Source organism: Vidua chalybeata, chromosome 5 (genome assembly GCF_026979565.1).
Source record: "Vidua chalybeata isolate OUT-0048 chromosome 5, bVidCha1 merged haplotype, whole genome shotgun sequence".
NCBI classification, from domain to species: Eukaryota; Metazoa; Chordata; class Aves; order Passeriformes; family Viduidae; genus Vidua; species Vidua chalybeata.
The window spans coordinates 64,237,229-64,259,546 of NC_071534.1; the positions used below are offsets into that span (position 1 = coordinate 64,237,229).

General features: G+C 38.4%; 1 protein-coding gene across 4 annotated transcripts in view; it reads right to left on the reverse strand.

Annotated features, from left to right (window-relative positions):
• The window catches only part of SEMA3D (semaphorin 3D), a 128,606-nt gene that overhangs the window by 31,830 nt on the left and 74,458 nt on the right, over nt 1-22,318 (reverse strand). For all 4 annotated transcript variants that reach the window (XM_053942338.1, XM_053942337.1, XM_053942336.1 and 1 more), the window contains exons 7-11: nt 20,973-21,101; nt 15,068-15,210; nt 2,966-3,080; nt 2,450-2,519; nt 536-680 (exon numbers count right to left, since the gene is read on the reverse strand). In XM_053942338.1, the coding sequence (XP_053798313.1) occupies nt 536-680; nt 2,450-2,519; nt 2,966-3,080; nt 15,068-15,210; nt 20,973-21,101 (602 nt within the window). The remainder of the gene's footprint in view (nt 1-535; nt 681-2,449; nt 2,520-2,965; nt 3,081-15,067; nt 15,211-20,972; nt 21,102-22,318) is intronic.

Sequence of the window (22,318 nt, forward strand, 5' to 3'; positions counted from 1 at the left end):
CTGAAGTCTAAGAGACTGAGGTTAAAAGTATTTCCAGATACCAAACTTCTCTTTTCTTCCTGTCACTTACTTTTTATCACATAAAATGTCCAGCAGTTACCTCCTTATTTTACTTCAAAACACAACATACGCACAAATACACACAACAGAATCAATGACAGTATCTCAATGATTTTAACAAAGACACAAGTATAACAGAAATACAAATAAAAAAACTGTGATAATTATATAAAGAAATGCCTTTGGCTTTTTATGAAGCATTGATGCCTTAGAAGTGATCCCAACAGACAGAAATATAGCCGTACAGTGGGAGAGACAATCGGGAAATAGTTGGGACACAATGTTATCTCAGAGACATGGAAAAATGTATATTTATATACTTACAGTGTAGGTAAAAGTCTGAGCTATCAACAGAAGGGGAAGAGTTGAGAGGATAATTTGAAACATCCTGAGCGGAAAATATAAATTACCAGCCTGGGGAGGGGTGTATTGCTTCTGAGTAAAAAGAGAGGTGTGTAATTAAGGAGACACTTACTGTGCCAGGCCTGGGGTAGGGGATGCGGCCCTCGTACTGCACCCAGCGGTGATCCGCGCTCTCCTTGTGGGCGTAGGGGCCGTTGAACACGGCCCTGATCTCGGCCATGCTGTACACACACACTGCAGAACCCTTGAACACTGAGCTGCAAGGGAAGATGTATCCATGGGCAGGCTGCAAACACCCCTGTGGTGCCTCAGCCAGGGAGTCAGCGAGTCACAGCGCCCGACGGGGCCGGGATCAATCCTACACTTGGCTGCTATGCTGCTGAACATCAACCTGCACAGGTCTGCTAACTACAGATCTTTAATGCCACTGTTGGTGATGCCTAGAAAGGCTACCTGGAACAGAGGCTGGACGGTGTTAAAGGAATAAAGTAGGTATTTATTAAAAGGCCTTCCAAGGATACATCTTGGGCAGTACAAGAGCCTGGCTGGGGCTCTGCCCAAGATGGACCCAAGATGGGTGACTGGTTACGAGTTTTCACACTTTTAAAAGTTTTGGTCCATTTACATATTGGGGTTAATTGTCCAATTACAGCTTCAGGTTATGAAGTCCCATCCTCCCAGACTGCTCTCCTAAATTCACCGTTGTTCATAATTTTTGGGTCTGAAGCAGCAACGCTGTCCTTGGTTCTTGGGCTGGAAAATGATTCTTTTGTGTAACTAAACTGTGAAGAGAACTTGCTAACACTTTATATGAAGTTCAGAGTTATATACTAAAGGAGTACAGAATCTGGACAGTATGAAAGGTACAACTTAAGGCTTCATTGTTACAGTTTTAAGCTTTGCTTGGTTGAAACCTGGTTTGGCCTTTGGGACTACTTGATAGAGTGCCATTTTTTCTAGTGGCTGACAGTCTCCAGCTATCATTTACAAAGCTCTTTTGATTAGAATTTTATCCAAGTGAAGGACATTTATTTACATTGTGTTCATATCTGGAAGTCCATATATTAGTGATATAGGTGAGGTCCCTGAGAATTACAAGTTGCATTGGAAAGACAAATAAACCCCAAGGTATAAAAATAAACACTCATTTAATTTTCCCTTTTTAAAATGTATTTGTCTAAAAAAATCTAAAACATTTCAGTTTTCCAAAGAACACCATACTAGGCTGCTGAGTAGCATGTACTTTAGTTGCTTCACAAACCATTTCATTTATTGTGCAATATTTACTTCAATTTTAAGTATTTTCTGTGGTTATATATTCTAGAGAGCCTCTGTGGTAACTGCTTCTGAATTAAGGAGTGTCTTGGCAATTCATCATTGTACTCATACTTGTCAGCATTAGTCTAGTCATTATTTACACTTAATTCAAAGGTTCTGGAGACAAAAGAAAGAATTAATTTTTTTCTGACAATTTTATAGAGAGCACCTCACTATTGGTCTGAAAGGTCATTAATTAATTAGTGCATCCCCCTGAGATAAAGTTGGGTTATCCTTTCATTAACTCTGAACTATAAAATCACTTAACAATCAGTTTAGAGAGTAATTTTGATACTAAAATAGCAGATGTCAAAGTGTTACTTACAGAAATGAGGCTTCACAACAAAAATTTGCCTGAAATTGTAACTATTGGTTGCTCAATAAATATGATAGAAATTTAGAAATTAAACTTGATGAGGTTGAAATAATCTAGTTTGCTTTTGATTGTTACATTTACATTACTTTTTACAATCACACTCAAAAGTTAGGCACACAAAGGTTCAGGGACATAATTTATTATTTCCAGTTCTGAAAAATGTTGTCCTCAGTGACTATAGCCTTGACATTGGACACCTTATTCCAGCAGTTCCTAACTGCTCTCAGGAATCAGAATCTAGTCTAGAAGACCTGAGTATATACAAAAGTATAAAAGTCCTAAGTACAATCTTCATCATTTGTTTCCAGAGGTAAACATGATCCCAACACATACCTTGTTGTAGTGAAGACTCCATACACAAGAGGGTTCCTCTCATCTCTTGTAGAAAGTAAGAATATATCTTCTGCAATTAGAAAAAAATATATTTGGGGAATTATTTTTTTTTAGTTAAACATCCATTGACTATTTCTGCATTAACCATTTGTAATTAGGAAATTTGTAAAAATATAACCAGGTTTTATTTTTGTTGGAATTTTAATTTCTGCCATGTGAATTCGTTGTAATATTCTGAAATGTGCTCATTTGCAGATAGTCTGGGTTTTATACCGAATCAGATTTTTACTTTCCAGCTTTTGGAGGGAAAGGGAAAAACACTGTAATTCTGATCAGATCAGTATTAGTTATAATCAGGGACTTCTGATCAAAGTTAGAGGTATTACTAGCCCTGTTTGGAAGAGAAGTAAAATCAAAACAAGACACAGTGCTTCCATAAACAAAAGGGGGAAAAATCCAACAAAAGCAGGTATTACTAATGTCAAAACAGACCATTAAAAAGATAAATCAACTTACGCAGCTCATCGAAATGTGTGTCTGCCCCTTCAGGACCAGGTATGGAACACACGAGCCTGGCTTTCAGAAAAGTTGTCCACTTGTTTATTAGGCTTCTTTGGCCTCCCATATCATTCTACCAAAAATAAAATGAAATTCTTGAATATTAAAAAAGTAAGGGCTTTAACACATGACAGCACAGTATGGACTGTGCATCTTCTGTCTGATTCCATGGTTGACTCTAAGCACAACAACATAACTTTTTTTTTTTCATTTTCTTTTTTCTAAAAGAGTGTCGGAGAGCTTTTTTCTAAGTAGTTTCTTATCAGATCAGAGAGTGGGCAATTCAAATTTTCTAATTATACCCAAAACTGTGAAGTTCCTTCATCAGCTTTTTTAACTGGAATATCTGTATCAATTCTTTACAAACCAAATAATAGAACAGAAGTTTTTGGATAGATTTTGCAAAAAAAAAAAAAAAAAAAAAAAAAAAAAAAAAAAAAAAAAAAAAAAGGAAAATTATACTCAGCAGCAGCTCTACAATGCAAATACTGCACTGTTGTTTGTTTTGGTTTTTTTTTTGTGTACACAGTACAGAGAAAAATGCATTCATGCATTCCAGGCAAAACCAGTCATATTATTCTAATAATCATTGTTACAGAAATACCAGTCTGTCTTCCTGCAACTGAGATTTTTTCATTTATTTTACTACAGGTTTCCAAAACATAAGCATGCTTGCCCAAATTTCCTTTAGCCACTGAAGAAAGAAAAAATCTAGAAAGAGTCACTTAAAATTGGAATTACATTTCCGAAGGGTAAGTGATCTTCTACTGACTTGGATTGGCAGAGGTGTAAGGATAACAGATTTTAGAAGATTTAAATTTTAAGAAGCCAAACTGGTAGTTTGCTCATGTACTTCTTCCATGGACTACATAAAGGACCTTGCTGGTTCCAAACAGCAGAACTATTTAGGTTCTGCAAAACTATTTGGGCCCCAGAAGTCTTTATCTTAAAAACGGTAAGGGCAATGATATACCAGCAGGAACCAAGAATTGAAACACTTAAAAGAAATGTTATCACCAGCAGTTGTCTCCCAGCTGTAGGTTCTGAATGATCCCAGGAAGGTGCCTACTCCCCCCAGTTATAAACTCTGAAGCTTACGGGATCTGTGCTGCAAGTTTAATGACCACAATATATTCAGCCCCTTAAGATTCATTAGGAGAAATCACTTTTTTGTTAATTCACTTTGCAATCTGAAGGCATACAACCAGCCAGAGTAGGAAACACTGGGTGGTAGGAATTACATGTCATCACCACAGATTGTATTTGGCCCTTCAGGGCTGTATCATACAGGAATTCAGAAAGATGGTTTTAAGTGCTGAAATCACTTCACAAGGAGTAACACTTCTCTGGTAATGCACTCTAACTGCTTTTCCTTTTCATGTACCTGCTACTTTCAAATAGATTAGCTCAGCTGGAAATGATTCCTGTTCATATATGGCCTTTGGAAGTCCTGCTCTTACAAGAATTGCTGCCTCCTCTCTTGATTTCCTGAGGTTCTGCCAAGTCTGAAGCTTTGCATCTACCCAACAGATTTATTACAAAGGTGTCAAAATTAGCAGCCTGAAGCCAATAGCAAAAAAACCCCTCTGCATGTGTGTGTTCTGTTCAAAGGCAGGGCAAACAGACTTTGTGGTGCAGTTGAAACCAAACAACTACAAAGATGCAACAAAGAATGTTAAAAAGCAAGGAGTGTTAAGCTTTTCCTTCCTCTGGCAATTCAGATTAGCTAAGCAAATCTCACACTGCAGAACTTCCACTTTGATTTCTGGTGGATGCAGTGCAGCATCACAGGAGATGAGATGTCTCTAACTATCTGACTAAAATCTGGAAACAGGAAGAAAGCGTGGAGCAAATGATGGGGCTGGAATAGAAGGGGCCTTGTCTAGTTCCTACTCCTGTCACTGCAGCATTCAGCTTCTGCATGAGATGGGAAGATATGTATTTGTGTTTTACCAACCTTAAGTTTTGATCCACCACATCATTTTTACAAATGCTTATTATACATGTATCAGAGTTCCACTGAGTTACTAGAGAGCAGTGTGAACCAAACACTGTGCTCAAAGGAAGCAAACCTAGCAATTGCTATGTGCATTCAAGTATAAAATATATGGATTTAAGATGTATCCACATTTGTATCCATCCTTGCTCTCAAGCCAGGACATGATGTTAACCATGTTATTTAAGAGACATTAGAACAGACATTCACTAGAAGTGTTTTACATACCCAGAAGCTGCCAAAGTAACACTGTACAGTTTATAATGGAGCAAAGGGGATTCAGTGACCAGTCAGCATTCCAAGAGCTACCAAGTCCTTCTGAAGCCAGAGAGTAACAAATTTATGGTGAAGAGAGACTGAAAAGAACTTTCACTGACTTAGACAGTTGCACACACAATATGCTAACATATCCTTCAACATGCTTCTTCCTACTGCCATGGCTGAGTGAAATAAAAAGCACATTTTACTAAGAAGATATTTTTGTTTGTGGTTTTGGGGGATTTTTTTGATCAGTAGCCATATAGTACTCCTCAATTCTATATGTCATCTCTGATTAATACAGTGTCTTTCCTTTCCTACAACATGCCCAGGATTCATTGAGATTGACTGAGAAAGTGCAGGAACTGACAAAGGCCATGATGATTTTATCTACATACAGAATTAGTTCAGCTCAGACTAAGGAGGTTCAGAAACTATAAATAGTTTTGGTATGTCTTTGCTCCTCGAGTCTCAAGTAGAATTTATCTTACTAAGCTCTGTAAATACCTATTTTTTAAGAAAGGGCACCCCTTCCTTCCTTATACTATTTTTTGGTGCACATTAGGTTAGTCTTTGATCCATCTTGAGGCTTCAGGTGCTGGAGAAAATAGAGTTGTTCTCCTTTTCTTCAGACCATGTTGATGTGTACTGACGCACTTTGCATTGTATCTGCCCACTCTGGTAGAGATTCCTTGGACCCTCATCATTCCTGATTATTGGCCTCTGAGAGGCTGAACAAAGGAAATACTGACCCAAGTTATTTTTGAGACTAGACTGCTACAGAAAGAAGACAAGTTCTTTTACCAAATAGATTATTTAATAGTAGTAGTCTGGAATGAATCATTGATATGCTTAAATTCTGTGAGCTGGCTGCAGAGCAGGACATAAATACAGTAGGATGTACAGGCTGGGTAGTCAGTGGATTAGACGAAATGCATGGAAGAATGAAAATCACCAAAGCAAAGTCCAGTTAGTGCACAGGTGGGCAGAAGTGAGAATTAAACACAAAGTCATAGACTCCTAAGAAGCCCATTCAGCTTATTTATACCAAGCAAAGGTTTGCCTCAAGCCTGTTTAAGTAATTAACTGGATGTACTGAAATGATTTTTGACAAGAGATATGGTCTGAATACAAAGAACTCTAAATATTTCAGGGAGATTGGACAAGGAGACAAGATAAATTTAAGTGCTGAGAGAAGGGGAAGGCAGCATGAACAAGCCTTTCATTCCAAAAATATGGCTAATCTTGTAATAGCCAACCAGCCTTGAGTATCTGAAATCTTATCTCCCAAAATATCACTTCTAAGCACACTGGATTAGCTGTGTTTACTATAAACTTTGTTACTGGACAGATGAAGGCACTTAGGGACTGCGTATTTCATTCTGAATATAAATAAAGCTTTAATTAGCACTTACTGCTTTGTAATCTCACAAGCTGTAACAAATACCAACACTTCAGCCTGAAATGCCTTCTTTTTAACAGAAAGAAGTGCCTGTAAAATCATGGTTAATTGTGCCTGCCCGAGTTAGAAATGTAGATAATTGCCAGCTAGAAGGGGAGCTGTTCAATCTGTCACCTGTTGAGGAAATACTACCCCAATATATCACAAAAAATTATAACTACAAATTACTTAGATAAATGGGGAAGTAATCCAATATGACTTTAATAAATCAGGCAGACTATTATTTACAGAAACCCTAAAATTTCATCCCTTTTCAATAAGCTGGTTACAGAAAACAATTTGTTGGAGTGAGAAATCAGGTTTCTACCAAATTACACTGAGAATTCAAATATCAGATGTCCCACTTCCATGAGCATAGGTAATTGTATGGCTTTCTGACATTCAGAAGACTGCTGTTTAAATGGCACAGTGTAAATTTTGTGAAGTAATTTACGGTCATATCAAGCACCTCTCTTGGGAATCTTCTTTGGAAATTTCAGTTTTCTGATCTGCAACTTATGTGCAATTAAGCAAAACAACAGGTTTTTCAAACCATCTAGCTAAAGAGAAATTCGTATGAGAATAAAAGCCATCAGAAAAGATACTGCTCTATGATCAAGTGATTTAAAAGTCAACTTATATTAAAGACTTTCTGTTGTATCTATTTCCTATTCTGTTGTATCTTGTATACTATATAAATGTAGCTTCATTAAAATGAACAAATGTTAGTCTTGGAATCCAGTAGGCAGGAAAACAGATGGCAATGAAACTAAAGAACATCTGCATCTTTGGGGATTTAAATCTCTTATTTGCTTGTAACAGTGACAAATTGAACATTAGAACAAAAAGTGCAGTTATCTGAAAATCAGTCTACATCAAAGATGTCAAACACTGTGATTCATAAAACTTTAAAGACAGTAATTATCCTGAACAGCCTCTAAATGGAAGAAAAAAAAAAAAAAGGAAGAAAAAAGAGAAAAGACAATGAGTGGAATTTCTAGAAGCAGGTTATTAATTACAGCCAGTGGCAAGATGTGCAAAAGGACTATCCAAAGAGAATTCCTGGCCTGAATAAAAGGAAATGTTGGAGAACAGAGAGGAAAAGTGCTGAAACTGCAAAAGGCCCTGGAGCCTTTCCCTTATTGAAGCTTAGCTATGTGACAAAGCTATCAGAAACAAATGGCATCCCCTGAAGCAAAGCCTTATATTATGGAGGAAAAAAAAACTCCAAACTTGTAGCTGACTTTATAAATGGAGAAAAAGCCAACAGTCTCCTTTCAACTTTTGTCTTCAGGTTCACATTTCTTTCTATAATTATTTTCTTTTACTTTACATATTCTGTCCCCACTCAGCTCTTTTAGGTACCAACCTAACACAAGAAAGATAAATTTGCTTCTTGAGGAACTCAGGTACAAAATTTCTTGTCCAAACCATACGAATGTAGATGAAGATTCCTCCTGTGACTTCATCAGGCTACGGGTGAAAACATCAAGCTACACATGAAGTGTGTGTAGCTTGAAAAAAAAGCTACACTAGCAATGTAAGCAAGAGAAAGAAGGCACATGAGACTTTAGAAACTGGACTGCTCTCCTATGGATGCATCAAGTAAACTTGGGCGAGTAACTTGTCCTCTGGTGTCTGCAGGTCCCATCTGACATTGAGGTGGGGACTCTGTTTAGTTCTTGCTCCTCAACCAGTCTTGTTTTTATCTCATTGAGAAAGTACACTGAGCATGCATAACTGTTTGGTTCACCATGGAAAATGCTGATTTTTATTTTGGAAAATATTTAAACATCATATGCAGAAGTTTCTACCAAATTATCTCTGGATGGGATCCAGACTGGAAAATCTAACTACACAGCAAAGAAAAATTCTGGACTGTTACTAAACATACCATGAAAAATTCCCCAAAATCCAGAAACTAACAGGCTCAGGTAAATACAAGGATGGTTTGGAGCAAATGAAATAATAAAACTAAGCACCATTTTACCTTAAGGCCATGCAGCAATCCTGCTCAGATTATCTCCAGCAGGCATGCTAGTATTAAGAATGTTCCCCTAGACTGTCCAAATGCTGTCACAAATTAAATGTACTCTACTATATCCCCCACTAGGCTGTTCAATCTAACTTCAACGGGAATCTGAAGTTAGCAAAGTCTTATGGCTGAAGAAATAAAATATTTTATGGTATTCTCAGGAAAATCTACTTACAATTTTGAGTATAAATTGTACATGGTTTATTCCAGTGTGTTTGACTTGCTTTTACCTGTCTTTCATCTAAATTTTCATATATACCTAATATAAATTATATGATATACACACATAAGGATATAAAAAGACAGAGAACAAAACCTTCAGGTTATGAAAGGCAGCATTCTTGATAATGAAGGCAAGTCAAGTAATTAGATGGATCATGCAGTTAATGTCAAACAGGAGATCAGAATTTATATGATTTGAACAGATTGACAGCACTGTGAAACTGGAGGAGTATGAGACCCAGTACTGTGATAAACTGGTTTCTTTATGAACAAATAGGCTTGAATTTGTCATTCAGAATTTCACATTCTTAAATCAGAATGTCTTGCATTTCATGTTCCAGGGACTCAGTAGGGCAGAACTCCCTTTATAGTCAGTGGAAAATATATTCTTCCGAGAGTGATTTGGGTTGAAGATTGAAGGAGTCTTTCTCCAAAAACTAGTTGTCTGCCTTTACTGAAGGAAGGGAATGCCTGATAATTAGTTTCCTCACTTGGGTATATACAAGTGCCTGAAATCACTTGCATGCAATATTGTGACCACAGCATTGACAACCACAGGTTGAGAGCTCGGAAGGGCATGAAAGAACAAAGGTAGAGCAGGAGTCCTTTAGGATCTGGAATCCTGAAACATCTGTATTTACAACACCCAATCAACAATAGCAGAACTGCAAACCATGGTACATGTTTATAGTAAATGTACTGACAGGGAAAAAAAAAGACAGGAAGATAATTCAGTTATGTGAGGAAACTTCAAAATCAGAAAGTCATTATTTGCTACTCTTACAGATATTTGAACATCTGAGCCAAAGCGCTCACAAGTCAGGGACTTCAGATTAGCCATAGGAGCTTCAATTAACTCTAGAGGCTTCCACTTCTGAGCCAAGGTGTACTGACAGTGTCTTATGCAATGTCTTTCTGGCAACTAGGATGGCTTCCAAAGTTTGCTTCGGAGGTTGTGCAGCTGCATTTCCATAGTCCACTTTTTAAAGATCTATCTTGACACTTCAACTTCTTTCTCACTTTCCATGAGGCTCAGTAAAATTCAGTCACACCTCTTTACATATAAGCATATCTTACATATTTTTGCCTCATCTGTAAATAATGATTTCCCCTTTCAAAACACCAATTATTGAAACACACCCATGAGGGACAGAAATTTACGAAACTTCCTATACTTATATAACCCTTGCCAATAAGGAAAGTTGGACCAAAAGACCTGACAAAACCTGATGTTATATCTCTTAATCCATCACAGTTAGAAGCAGACACTCTAAGGAACTGGACAATCTCCAACACATCAGCCTTTAAAAATTAAATCATCATGATGAGCATCTGCTTTTCTACATAATTTGAAAACTTTCAAATGGCACATAACGTGCACATATCAAATTTGGAAGTCCAAGCGGAGTTGGTTGCCAAAGGACTCATGGCTGCAAAGACACTCAGTGGGCAAATGAGGGCCAAGGTTGTTCAAGGGACGACTTTTTCAGAGAGTTCTTAATCATTATTGAGAAACCAAGGAAAAAAAAAAAAATTCCCATGGCTGGACTTGTGGGTAGGCAATATTATGGTGACAAAGGAGGTATGTAAGCCTGTAACACACAGGAAGTTAAATCTTGTCTGGAATGAGTTGCCTCCAGAAATGGAAGCAGGATAGCTGCACGAGCATGGCTCTGAGCCCAGATTAATTAGCCTGGCTGAGGACATGTGAACATGGCTACTTGGCTTCTGGGACCCGGCTAGTGTGGCTGAACAGGAAAGCAGGACACTGCCAGGACAGCTCCAAGGGCTTTGGAGAGAGATCAATTATCTACACAATATAGAAATACCAATAATGATAATGGGCCAGTTATCCCTGGTAACAGTAAAGGCATGGCTAGACTATATCCACGACAAGAAAAACACCTCTTAACTTCTACACACCAGCAGCCCTGTGGCAAAGTCCACGGAGACTCTGGACTTGGAGCCACAGAGGAATAGCTCCCTCCTGCCATTCTGGGAATACAAATTGCTCTAAGCACCAGACGGGAGGCAAGGTCACAGCCTTGAACTCTGCTGATGTTCATGGCTTTGGAAATAAATTACATTACCCAAAGGTGGAATGCAGGGTGTGTCCAGGGCTCTCGACTCAAGAGCTCTTAAAATGATTACATTCCAGTGCGCTTAGAAAGTACAGTTTAACCAAGAGGGCTGTGCCTAATTGCAGTATTCTTTTCCCCAGGTACAGCTTGGTATATATAGGGGTGGAATGGTATTTAAAAAAAAAAAAAAAGTAAAAAAAGAAGAGAAAAAAAAAAAGACAAAGAGCTCACTTGTTCCCACTAGAACAAAGGCTGATTCTGGATACCAAACACTTTGGGAAATATGGGAAAACATCAGGGGCTGAAGTCTGATTTCTTGGCAGTTGAGGTCTCGGAAACCAGCCTCTAAGACTGCAAGCTTTAACTTTTGCAATACATCACCAAAACCATTAAAGAGAAGCTTGTAACACATCAAATGCAAACCACTGTAATAATAAACAGGATTTTCATACTGCAGCAGAGACACTACTGCTTTTGGCTAATTTCCACTTCATTCCAATAGGATGAGGTTGTAACTATGAAAAGATGTGTTTCTACATAGATAACAAACAAACAAAAGCTCCAACTACTTTCCTCCCTCTTCAAAACTTTTTCTGTGACTCCTCTATGTTAGATTTTTATTTCTCCCTTTATTTGAGTGGGGAAAATAAGAGGGAAAATTGTGTCTTTTCTAGGGCTATACTTGTACATATACAAGGTGTCAATAAATAGAATTACAATTCTGTCATCATTTAGTGGTGAATATGTACAAAAATGAAGCTGACTTGCCACTGGACTACATAGGGTGCAGTGTATGGATGCTGAAATTGTATTTTTTTCAAAATCTTCCTCAATGTGTAATGACTTGTCCTGTCTTCATCTGATGCGAAGTAGTTCAGCACTGTGGGCTTTGAAGACAGTATAGCTGTAAAAGCTTATGCCTGTGTTTCTAGAAATAGGAATAAGTGCATCCATGCTCTTAAGAAGTTTTGTGTGATCATTTAATATACATATGTGTAACTGCACACATTTTAAAAAAGAAATAAATTTTGCTGGCTAATCTTCAATAGTAACTTTTTGGTTACGGCTTTACATTAAAAGAAGACCAATAACTCCAAATATTGTAATTTATGTAAGTATGAACACACGAGAAGTAGGATCAGGTATTGCAGATAGGACAATGATAATTTTTCTGCCTTGCTCAAACCAAAAACAGGAAATGCGATTTGCCATGATAAATGACACAACTGCTTCTGAAAGTGACTGTTGAAAGCAGCTCCTCCCCAGTGCCAGTGACACAAAAGAGATGATGTAAAGCTGAGTGAGGCTGTGCAAAGCTGCAGTGGCTGTGCTCTTGCAGCACAGGATACAGGGCACTGGGTGCAGATACTCTGGTGAAAAGGACAAGTGACAGCTGTTGGACTCTGGGCAAAGAGCTGCCACCAAGAGCACTGCAGGCACTTCTGGGTCTGAACGTAGCTGGGAAAGGGGAATGCTTTCCAGAGATTTTCCCTAAGGGAAGGGATCACTGAGAGACCATATTGCTGAACCCTTGAAAACCAGCCAAAGAATAGGCTGCATTGACTAAGCTTCTTACTAAAAACAAAGCCTATTCTAATTTCAGCATGTGTTTCTGGCATTAATGGACAGGAGCCCTAAGGCATGATGAGGTAGAGAGCAATCGAGTTCTAGTAGAAAAAAACTGTGTTTACACCAAGCAAACTACTTCAGAAGTTGCTGACTTCCTACTAAATACTGTTATTCTCTGCTTAACAGGGAAAGAAGGCAAAGGCTTAACTTTGTGCAGTACAGATCACATTAATGAAGCAGTGCAAATAGAAATTGTTATCAATTGTTGCAAAGGCATTGTTCCCATGTCAGAGACAATTAAGCACAGCAGATGTTTTATACTACAGCACAGATCCAAAATATCTCTGTCATGAACAGACAAGTCTATTTGCATATTTAATTTATATTAAATATCAATAATAATTATATTTTTATTATAATAATTAGCAATCTTTTTTTTTAATTTGTTGGTAATTAAGACAAATATCATAAAAAGCAGGAGTCTGGATTATCAAGAGAATTCTGCAACCAGTGGGAAGTGCTCAGTAAATAAAGAAGACAGTGTAGAACTATTAATAATAATCACCTTGCTTATCAGTTTTCATTGTTTTGGTTTGACTACTAAAAATAAAATTCATTACATTTTTCCCGTTAACATGATTACTCTACAAATTCATTCTCATTTGAGGTATGATTATACACAGTCATTAGGATTTCCTTACAACACTTTTGCTTTTATTATGATAGCTTATCTCCCTTTTTCTCTAGGTAAAGGATGCTGGTTTTCTCTAGCCAATATATCTTAGTTTACTATAGTCTCTCATGTGCCTTGGCTTGAAAATGTTGTCTATCAATTACTCCTAATGCATTAAGTGCTCTCTCATAATCAGCAAATGCCATGTCTAGCAGCAAATCATAAATGTTTGCATTTCCATTCTGTCATTAATCACTCTGCTGTGAAATATTCAACTAAAGATTATCCATTCTTTCGTCTGGCTAAAAACCTACTAGAGAACTGATTTATGAATGAATGTTTTGTTATCTTAACACTTTAGGTCAAGGACAGAAGTGTGAAATGGCTGTGGCCACTGAAATCTCAGCTGGAGCTGGGAGTTTGCTGGACTGCAGAGCAGCTGTAGATCTACACATCCATACACTTGTCCACTCTTTGTTTTCAGTGTGTGTCCACAGCTGAATGAGTGCTCTTCTCCCACACACATCTTATTGCAAATCACAATCACTTTTGTTCATGTACTAATTTTCAAGTTTCTTGAGAAACTGCCAGCATAGTCACACTGCTCAGAAATTGCAGGTCAGTTAAAGCTTCTGAACAACATCATAGAAATGTACCTACTGGTGTGACTTCTGTGGTGTTGCTGATATCACGAGATAAACATTTGCTCAAAGCTTATGTTTACTATGTTACTAACATGAAGGCAGCTTTCAAGTTTCATTTTCCTGATTTTTACCAGTGATCCCTGAGGGCCCAAGGGCAGGATGCGAACACTTCTATTAACTGCTTCTGTTAATACAGAATAGAGGGACAGAATGTCCTAGGGGACACGGGAGTGGATAGAGTGTGCATTTGACACAGAAGTCTACAAACCCTTCTGCCACTGTGGGTAGAGACCTCAGTAAAACCATCAGGCTGCTAAACAGCAAACTATACTGACTGCTGTCTTCATGTGCAGGAATGATGTTTTTCTTCTCGTCTTTTGAGGAGGCTTCTGTCCTTGACAGAGATGCTTCTCCAAGAAGACTGAAGCTCATGAAAGCCTGAGTCTGTATATACCATTGGGGCATAAATCTTTTATAAAGGGCAAACCCAAGCAGAATGAAGGAGAAAGTGAAGGAGTAATCATTCAAAGGATGTCAGGCACCAGCCAAATTAACTTTTTACATTGCAGGAGACCCAGGGTCTCATTCCTCCTGATCAATGGGTCAAGGATTGCTCTTCTTCCAAAGGGAGGAAACCTCTAAGCAGATGTGGGTGTAGCTCAGAAACTGCATACTTCCTTAGCCTCCCCTCACCCCAGTGGGTTATCAGGAATGTGCAGAAACAAATGACTGACCCCAGCTCTCAGCAATGCCCAGAAATGGTGTACAGAGCCAAGCTAAGGAATGGGTTTGTACGTCCATGCATCAATGGGTACTTTCCACAGAACCACAAACACCTTGCCACTGTGTACACTTTGACTCATCCATCCTCACTGGAAGCTCATGAAACAAAGCTCAACACTGTTGCATTGAAGGCCAATACTTTACTGTTTGGACGCAGGGTTATAATTTATAAACTTATTAGCTTTTTAAAAGAGGTGTACCGTCAATATCAAGTCTAGATTTTGACAAGTAAATTTCAGATGGCATTAGATGTTCAGAAAAATTACTACAGTGGCTCATTGGGTAACAAAGGGAAAAACATGTTTCTCACAGAAATAAACCAAACTTGCTTAATTTTTATCAAAAAGATAGTTCTCACCTTACAAACTCTCCCAACTCTGGAAAGGATTGTCTTGTCAGATGTGCCACTATCTTGTGATATTTCTCGAAAAAAGAAGTAGATTTTATCATCATCTGGGTTATAGGTATCTGGGATAGGAAAAGTTCCAATGAATTTCGCTCCTGGAAATTAAAATAAAAAGGGGGTTAAAAATTTGAAGAAAAGCCTTAGTACTTGCTGTAAAACTCTGTATTTATGTTACCTCTTTCAGTGAAATAAAAATATCGATATGTAGCAGTGAGTTTTTTACTAACTCCAAGTGAAAACCACCATGAAGTCTGAAGTACTTACTCTCAGGCTAATGTTTTTGTGTATAGATCTTACTACCACTTGCAAAAGTATGCAGCACTGGTTATCATTCTCTGTTTGGAAACAGAGTAACTCTCAGTACAAAGTATTGCCTACACAAATCTACCTTAGTGCTTGGGCCACCAAAATGAAGCTAAGTAGATTTTCTGAAATCACCTGGTAGAATTTAAACTAATTTAATTACTCATGGCAGCAGTTATGAACACAGAAATATACTACTGTTTACTAGAGACAGTTTGCAAAGGAATGTTTCCAGCATATCTGTGATACAGCAATCTTACTGACTATACCAAATCCAACACAGTGCCATGCTGGGATTCCCAGTTATCACAGCAAACTCCAGAACTGGTTGGTCAGTCTTAAGGACGCAGGTCCTTGTGCTTGAAAACAGATTGACTATATCAATGTAATGGTTTGTTTGGGTTATTTAAATCTGCTTTGTGCAAAACATGCCTTGTTTTGGCATGCTGGGCCATTACATTATTCCTGGTCTCCTCCAAGGCAAGCGTGGGTGTCTGCCTGCATCTTGCAGGCACGCTTACTGGGCCAAGATGTTCCTCACTGCTCCCAAGCTCCCTCATCCATGGTCTCCAATCCTGCTCTACCTGCTCACTAGTTGAGGGCTTTTGTTTTTGGTGTTGGGGTTTTTTGTTTGTTTGTTTTCCTTGTAATTTTGCACTAAAATCATAAATTGAAGCAATTCCAGGGTCCATGACTGCAGCAGAGCAACCAACAACCCTGCCTTGCACAAGTGAACCAGCTGCTTGGGGCAGTGATTTTTAAGACATTCCCCAGTGTGCTGCAATAGATGAGCTCTTCTGAGGGCACTCAGATCAATGATGTTTTTCTTTAAACAGAAGTGGCTATACAAATACAGCGCAAAGAGACCCTTGACTCTAAAATACATTCTTTCAGCAATAAAATACACAGTCTTTGTCCCCCAGTATCAGGTAGGCTGCAGTAGAAAGCAATAAGGAGGGTGGTGTAAGAATGCAGAGCAAACAGAGCACTCTGTTTATGTGAGGGAATACTATAATCAGCTTTCAATATATCTTCATGCTTTTGTCCTTTTCATAATGATTGTTACTTTATATTAGCCTTGAGGAATTTTCACCATGAACTCTACAGTACACATAGAAGAAAAAGAGAGTCCTTGCTTTGAAAGTTTGCAGTCTGAGACAAAGGGCCTAAGACAAAATGGGATGTTTTTAAGTGCTCAGTGTGCACCTTTGTGACAGAAGAGCAAATTTATGGGTGAAAATAGTCACAGTGCTGCTTCCATTTTAAACCTTTCTGACACTAGAGAATGGTGTCAGCAGAAAAACTGAAATGATGCAGGCATCAAGATCTATAAATTTAAGTTAGGATTTCAAATGAGCTTGAGGAAAATATTCCATTACCCCTCAGGGCCTGTAAGGCTACTTTGAAGATTAGATCTCTAAGCATGAATAAATACATAAATATGCTTCTAGTATGGTTTCTTAAATATGTGGTTAGCAAAATAGCCATTAAAGAGGAAACCTGTGAAATTCTTCTATACCATGTTTTTGAAAGTCACATCCTTTTTTTTCTTAATCCACATTCACAGAACAAAACACTGAATGTATGGGGGGGTTGAAGAAACTTCATTGCTTTCCTTGGCAAGCCAAATGCAAAAATAAAATGTCTCAATACTGGAACAGATTTAGAAGAATCTCTAACAAATTAAAGGAACACAAATATTTAACAATTTTAAGCCACAACTGAAAACACTGAAGTAGAAAATTAAATTCGAACAGAAATACATTGTAAAAGATATGAAGATTAAGTGAAAATAATTAAATGAAAGAGGTTATGATCTCAAAAGCACATAATATTCTGCAATTGAGATCTTTGTCTCATCTTTTCTAACCCATCTATCCAACATATAAAAGTGCATTTAAACTAACTGTGAATTAGGGTTTTGGATTCTTTTCATGGAAGAAAAAACTAATGATGATGATTTTAAACTACTTTTTGTTTTCTCACAGAGCTATTTCCCCCACTATTTGCTTCAGCAACAGATCTTCCCACATATTAAGTTCATGGCTAGATTGTATGTAACCAGCCTGAGGATTAAGGGTATCATGAGCTCTGGCAATAGATGCTACACGGGTTGCTTGTGCTGTTTTTCATGTGGCCCGGTGGGAACAGCTGATACAGCTGGTCCTTCACTGCTGGGCTGTTCCTTCACTGTTGGGTTACCTGCTGGCCATCACTCCCTTCTGAAACCAGCAGTGATTTTTGGCAGTGCAACCTATGGTGAACTTAGGCTCAGAAAAATGGAACCACAAAGGAGCGGAACACAAGGAAATGAAAAAGCAACCCAAAACAGTGGGAAGCAGCACCTCTGTGTAGTTGGGCTGCCAGAAATACACGGCATGACAAAATACAAAGGACAGTGCTTACCTCATTTACCGTAACCACCTAGAAGTCAAGCTCCTAACCCATTCTCAGCCAGATCCTCTCTCAAGGAGGGACAAAGCGACAATGAATAATCCTATTATAAAACAGATTCCTACAATAGGTGGGGTGAATCACGCTCTGGAAGTGTCACTACTCTCAGTAAATTACAGAGGCAAGGAAGAGGACTGAGCTCAGACAGGATGCTAGCTTTTGCCTTTTAGATCTAAGGGAGCTGAATCCCATCCAAAGTTCGCAGGATATAAAGAACTCATTGCCTCCAAGACTTTGCCCTGGAAAAGACGACTAAATTGCTATGAAAAAAGTGAAAAGGGAAAAAAAAAGAGATGAATGCAATTCAAGGAAGCCCACGTTCCAGCTAGGCCTTCTCTTCCTACAAAGGAGGGAGGAATGTGCAGCTGCTCAGTGGATGCCTGCGTGTAGGGCTGGCAGGGTGCTCTCCTCTGCCCACGGGGCTGGCATGGGGCAGACTCGGTTCCAGTGGGTGGCTTTGCCATCCGGAGAGGGGCCACCAGTCCCCCGTGCCTCATCCCCTGTGGGAATGCCTGATAGCCCAGCCCTGCTCCCCTCTGCTCCAGTGCCACCCTTGCGGGAGTAAGAGCACGTGTGAGCCTGAGTCATGGGAAAGATTAGCTGCCTTCCTCCTTCCCCCTCTGTGGAGCTGCTATTCAGTCACCGAGATTAGGACATGTCTTAATTAGTCAAGATAGAGATGCCCTGCAAGGAACTGGAAGGTATCCCACGCATTTTTCCCTCATGCTTTGTCTTTACCTCCCTTGCCTCAGGGAAGGATAATTTTGTTTCCAGAAACAGAATAAGACTAAACTTTAAAAATATTAAGGTGCATTATAGCAAAACTTCCTTGGCCCTCTGAAGAAAACAAGCTGTACATTTTATGCTTATCCTAAGTAAAACATGAGTCATGCACGGTAACAATTTATTTCCAATTGTATAATTATCCAAGTATGTACAACTTTTACTGGAGGTCTAACACATGCTTGGTAAATGGGCAGTAGACTTAGGGAAGAGGGGATTTAGATGAGATGGGAGTTTTAAATCTGAAATCAAGTAAATATTTTCTTTACACCAGTATTGGCTGAAAGCACAGAAATATGTAATTGGTAGCATTATGCAATAAAGTGGAAATATATTGGCCACCCTATGGCTTACTACAAAAATGATGCCGGAATTTCAAGTTGCACTTAAAATTTTCTCCAACCTTAATAGGACTGTTTCAAAATATTAAAAGCACCTAGTTTATGCCTATTCCTCTTAGTATAACACTGAATGGATTGTGCTTGTGAAGTCTTAGACAGAATTGTGGCTGTAGGGTTTTATATGGCTGGAAACAAGGTAAACCTGAAGAATATATAGGGTCTTCAGTGTTTATATAGTGTGGGGCAATTTTCACCTCACAGTCTAGCACACTAAAGCTGTTTTTCAGACCCAGACATATTAATATGCTGTTCTCCTTAGAAAGGTTTCACAAATACAGATGCTTTAAGTGAAAACAGAATAAATATGAATCACTCTAAATGAGAGAGGAAAGGCAGACACCCCCCCAAAACTAAAACATCTAAACACTTCTCAAACCTACCGTTTATTCTGTTTTCTTGTACTGTTCCCTTGCCTCAAACTGCTCATGAAGAAACAATAATAAGAGAAAGAAATGTTTGGAACTGTACTTTTAAGCTACAAGTTCTATTGGACTAGGAACTGAGCCCTGTAATGCTCATCAATGTGGATGTCTATACTAACGATTACACCAGATGCTCCTCAGGGCCAAACCACAGAAAACCTTTGTTTTTACCTTATTACTGCATCCCTTAGGAAAGCAGCTACCCAGCCACCTTTTCATGCTGAGCATCTGCAGGCCATCAGTGATAAAACTGGATATGCAGTTTCATAATTAGAAAATTAGAGAACTGACTGCTGGAAGGACCCATCATGGTCCATATCACAGTCCACTTCTGCTCTGCACTGCACAAGGGGTGTGTGGAAAGGAGAGATGAGATAGGAGAGGTGGGACAAGAAAGATTTTCAGCACACGAAATGAAAGTGGGATAGGTCAGCGGATTCTTAAGCAGATTCTTCAATCTCCTATTTGGAAAGGTAAACATGACTTTTAAATGGCTTTTTATTTTTCTCCTTATCTCACAGCAGAAATCCTGAGGTTATGGAGTTGCATCTAGATAGAAATTTAAGGTAACAATAGAGAAGAAGGAAAAGAAGGGGTAGGGAAAAATTATTAAGGAAAAAGAAAAAACATTTCCTCTTGTTGAGGTCTCAAAGAGTTAAGAGGCAAAATTATCCTTTTTAGAAATTGTCTGCTGGGAAGACAACTTAACCCTGTGGTAAGCAGGCCCTGGCCTTACACTGTACCCACAATAGTCACACAGGCATCCTGAGCCAAGGCCAGCATTGCCACATCTTTAAAGACAGTTGACAGCTAAAAGGGGGATGCTTTAATTGAGCAGGGTTAGCTTGTGAGTGAAGTTTTCCATGTTACTCTGTGTGTGGTTTGAGACTGGCTGGGTGCAAATGCAGCCAGTTTTTTAGAGGGTTTACTAGCTCACAGTGTTTTTTAACGGGCAAGAAAAAGCACTGTTTTGCTTGGGAAGCTATTTTAGTGTGCCCTTAGTGGTTTTAAAATGATCCTCACAGCAACAAAGGGTATTTTTCCCCCTAAAAAAGGAAAAGAAAAAAAAAAAAAGACCTACCAAAAAATGTGGGATTTCGAGTAATTTCAATACACTATACAGAACAGCTTCTAACAACTGATTGGAAAATACAGTTTAAAAAAATTATTCTGACAAGACCTGATATAGAAGCATTTAAGTCATGATATTATTTCAATTGTAGGATTATACATAGATATACAGATCAAAGACAGAAACTATAATTAAGTCTTATGCTCCCACTCTTCCCTTAATTAGCATTTTCACCTCTGTGACTTTTCTCAAGTGCATTTCTGTTCCACTGAGCTTTTTTAAAAAAGCCTACGTAATCCAAAGACTCCATGATACAATATCTATATTTATAGTTACTGGACATATATTTATATAAGGAAGGAGCTATTAACTTCAGAGGCAGGGACAATGCAAATGACAACAGCATATGTTTGGGATCTTACCAGTAAGCCAGTAATGTTCAGAAATGTCAGTTCTGATGTAATGGTGGTCATGAGAAGGGCCCAGAGAACGTGTCAGAGCAGTGTCTTTGCCAAGGAAATCAGAAGCTGTTCCAGCATAAAGATACTCATCTGCAAATGAAAAAGAAATAGCGTTCCTGCAGCTGTGGTATAAAAAAAAATTAAGATTATTTACATTTTGTTGGGTGAACAGCACCTGTGTTTAATTGGTCTATAAACTAATTGAATGCTTTAAAAATATTATTGGATTGTATTTTAATGGGTTTTTTGGTTCCGTGAATTTATTTATATTTAAATGAGAGTGATATTTGTAATTATATGTCTGAGAAGTAATGCAGTCGACGCCCAATTTTCAGGTCTTTTAGGCACTCAGAAAAGTGTATTTTCCAGGCTTTAATAGCTACTGGGCTCTTAAGGTTATAAAGGTCTATTTAATCTGAACACCCTGTCCCATGCACCTGAGAGCCATGGTGGGGCATGGCCACCTGTCCATTCCAGCTACCTCCTATACCCCAGGACTGCCATGGCCCTGATGGCTTTGCTGCTTCTGAGCCAGAAAAACAGGAGGGATGCTTCCCCACTGGAATGCTGGAACTTGGCCCACTCCTGGAGCAAGGATCTCCATCCAACAGTTAATTCACAAAGATCAATTCAGACATAAATTCAGGGAATTTGTGTTAATGGTAAGAATATGGCTACAGACACAAATCATCATCATTCTAACACAGAATGGTCTCACTAAAATAAGTGACACATCTCACTTGAATAAGGCAGCCAGAATTTGCCTCACAAGGACACTCCATCTATAACACAGTGCCCTGAGCTTGCTGCAACTGCAGTCACTATTTGCTCTTCTGCCCCTTTTGTGGGCATTGAAAATGCTAAGAAATGCACAATATTTTCTGTTTCCCTTCAGATCTCAGTACTTTTCAAAAAGAAGCAAAGAAACAGTATCACTGTGAACCTTTTTTAACCACATAGTGCACTTTAAAATACTTTTTTTTTCTGAAAAATAACAAGCTTTATTGGTTACAGGGTGTTTTGGGTTTGTTGCTTTATTTTTTTGTTTAATGACTTACAGAAATAAATCCCTAGAATTCATAAAAACAAAAACGTTCATGTTCATAAATTATGATCTTATAAAAAGCTACATAATACATAAAAATCCATTTCCAAAAGTTCCTTATCCAGGTTTTCTGGATAACCCAATCCAGGGTTGAAACATTTCACAAGATCTTTTAGAGAGAAGCCTTTGTTGAGTGTGAATGCAGAATAAATACCATTTAACATTGATCTCTGTGCTTTCATTTGCGAGATGTAAATGCACT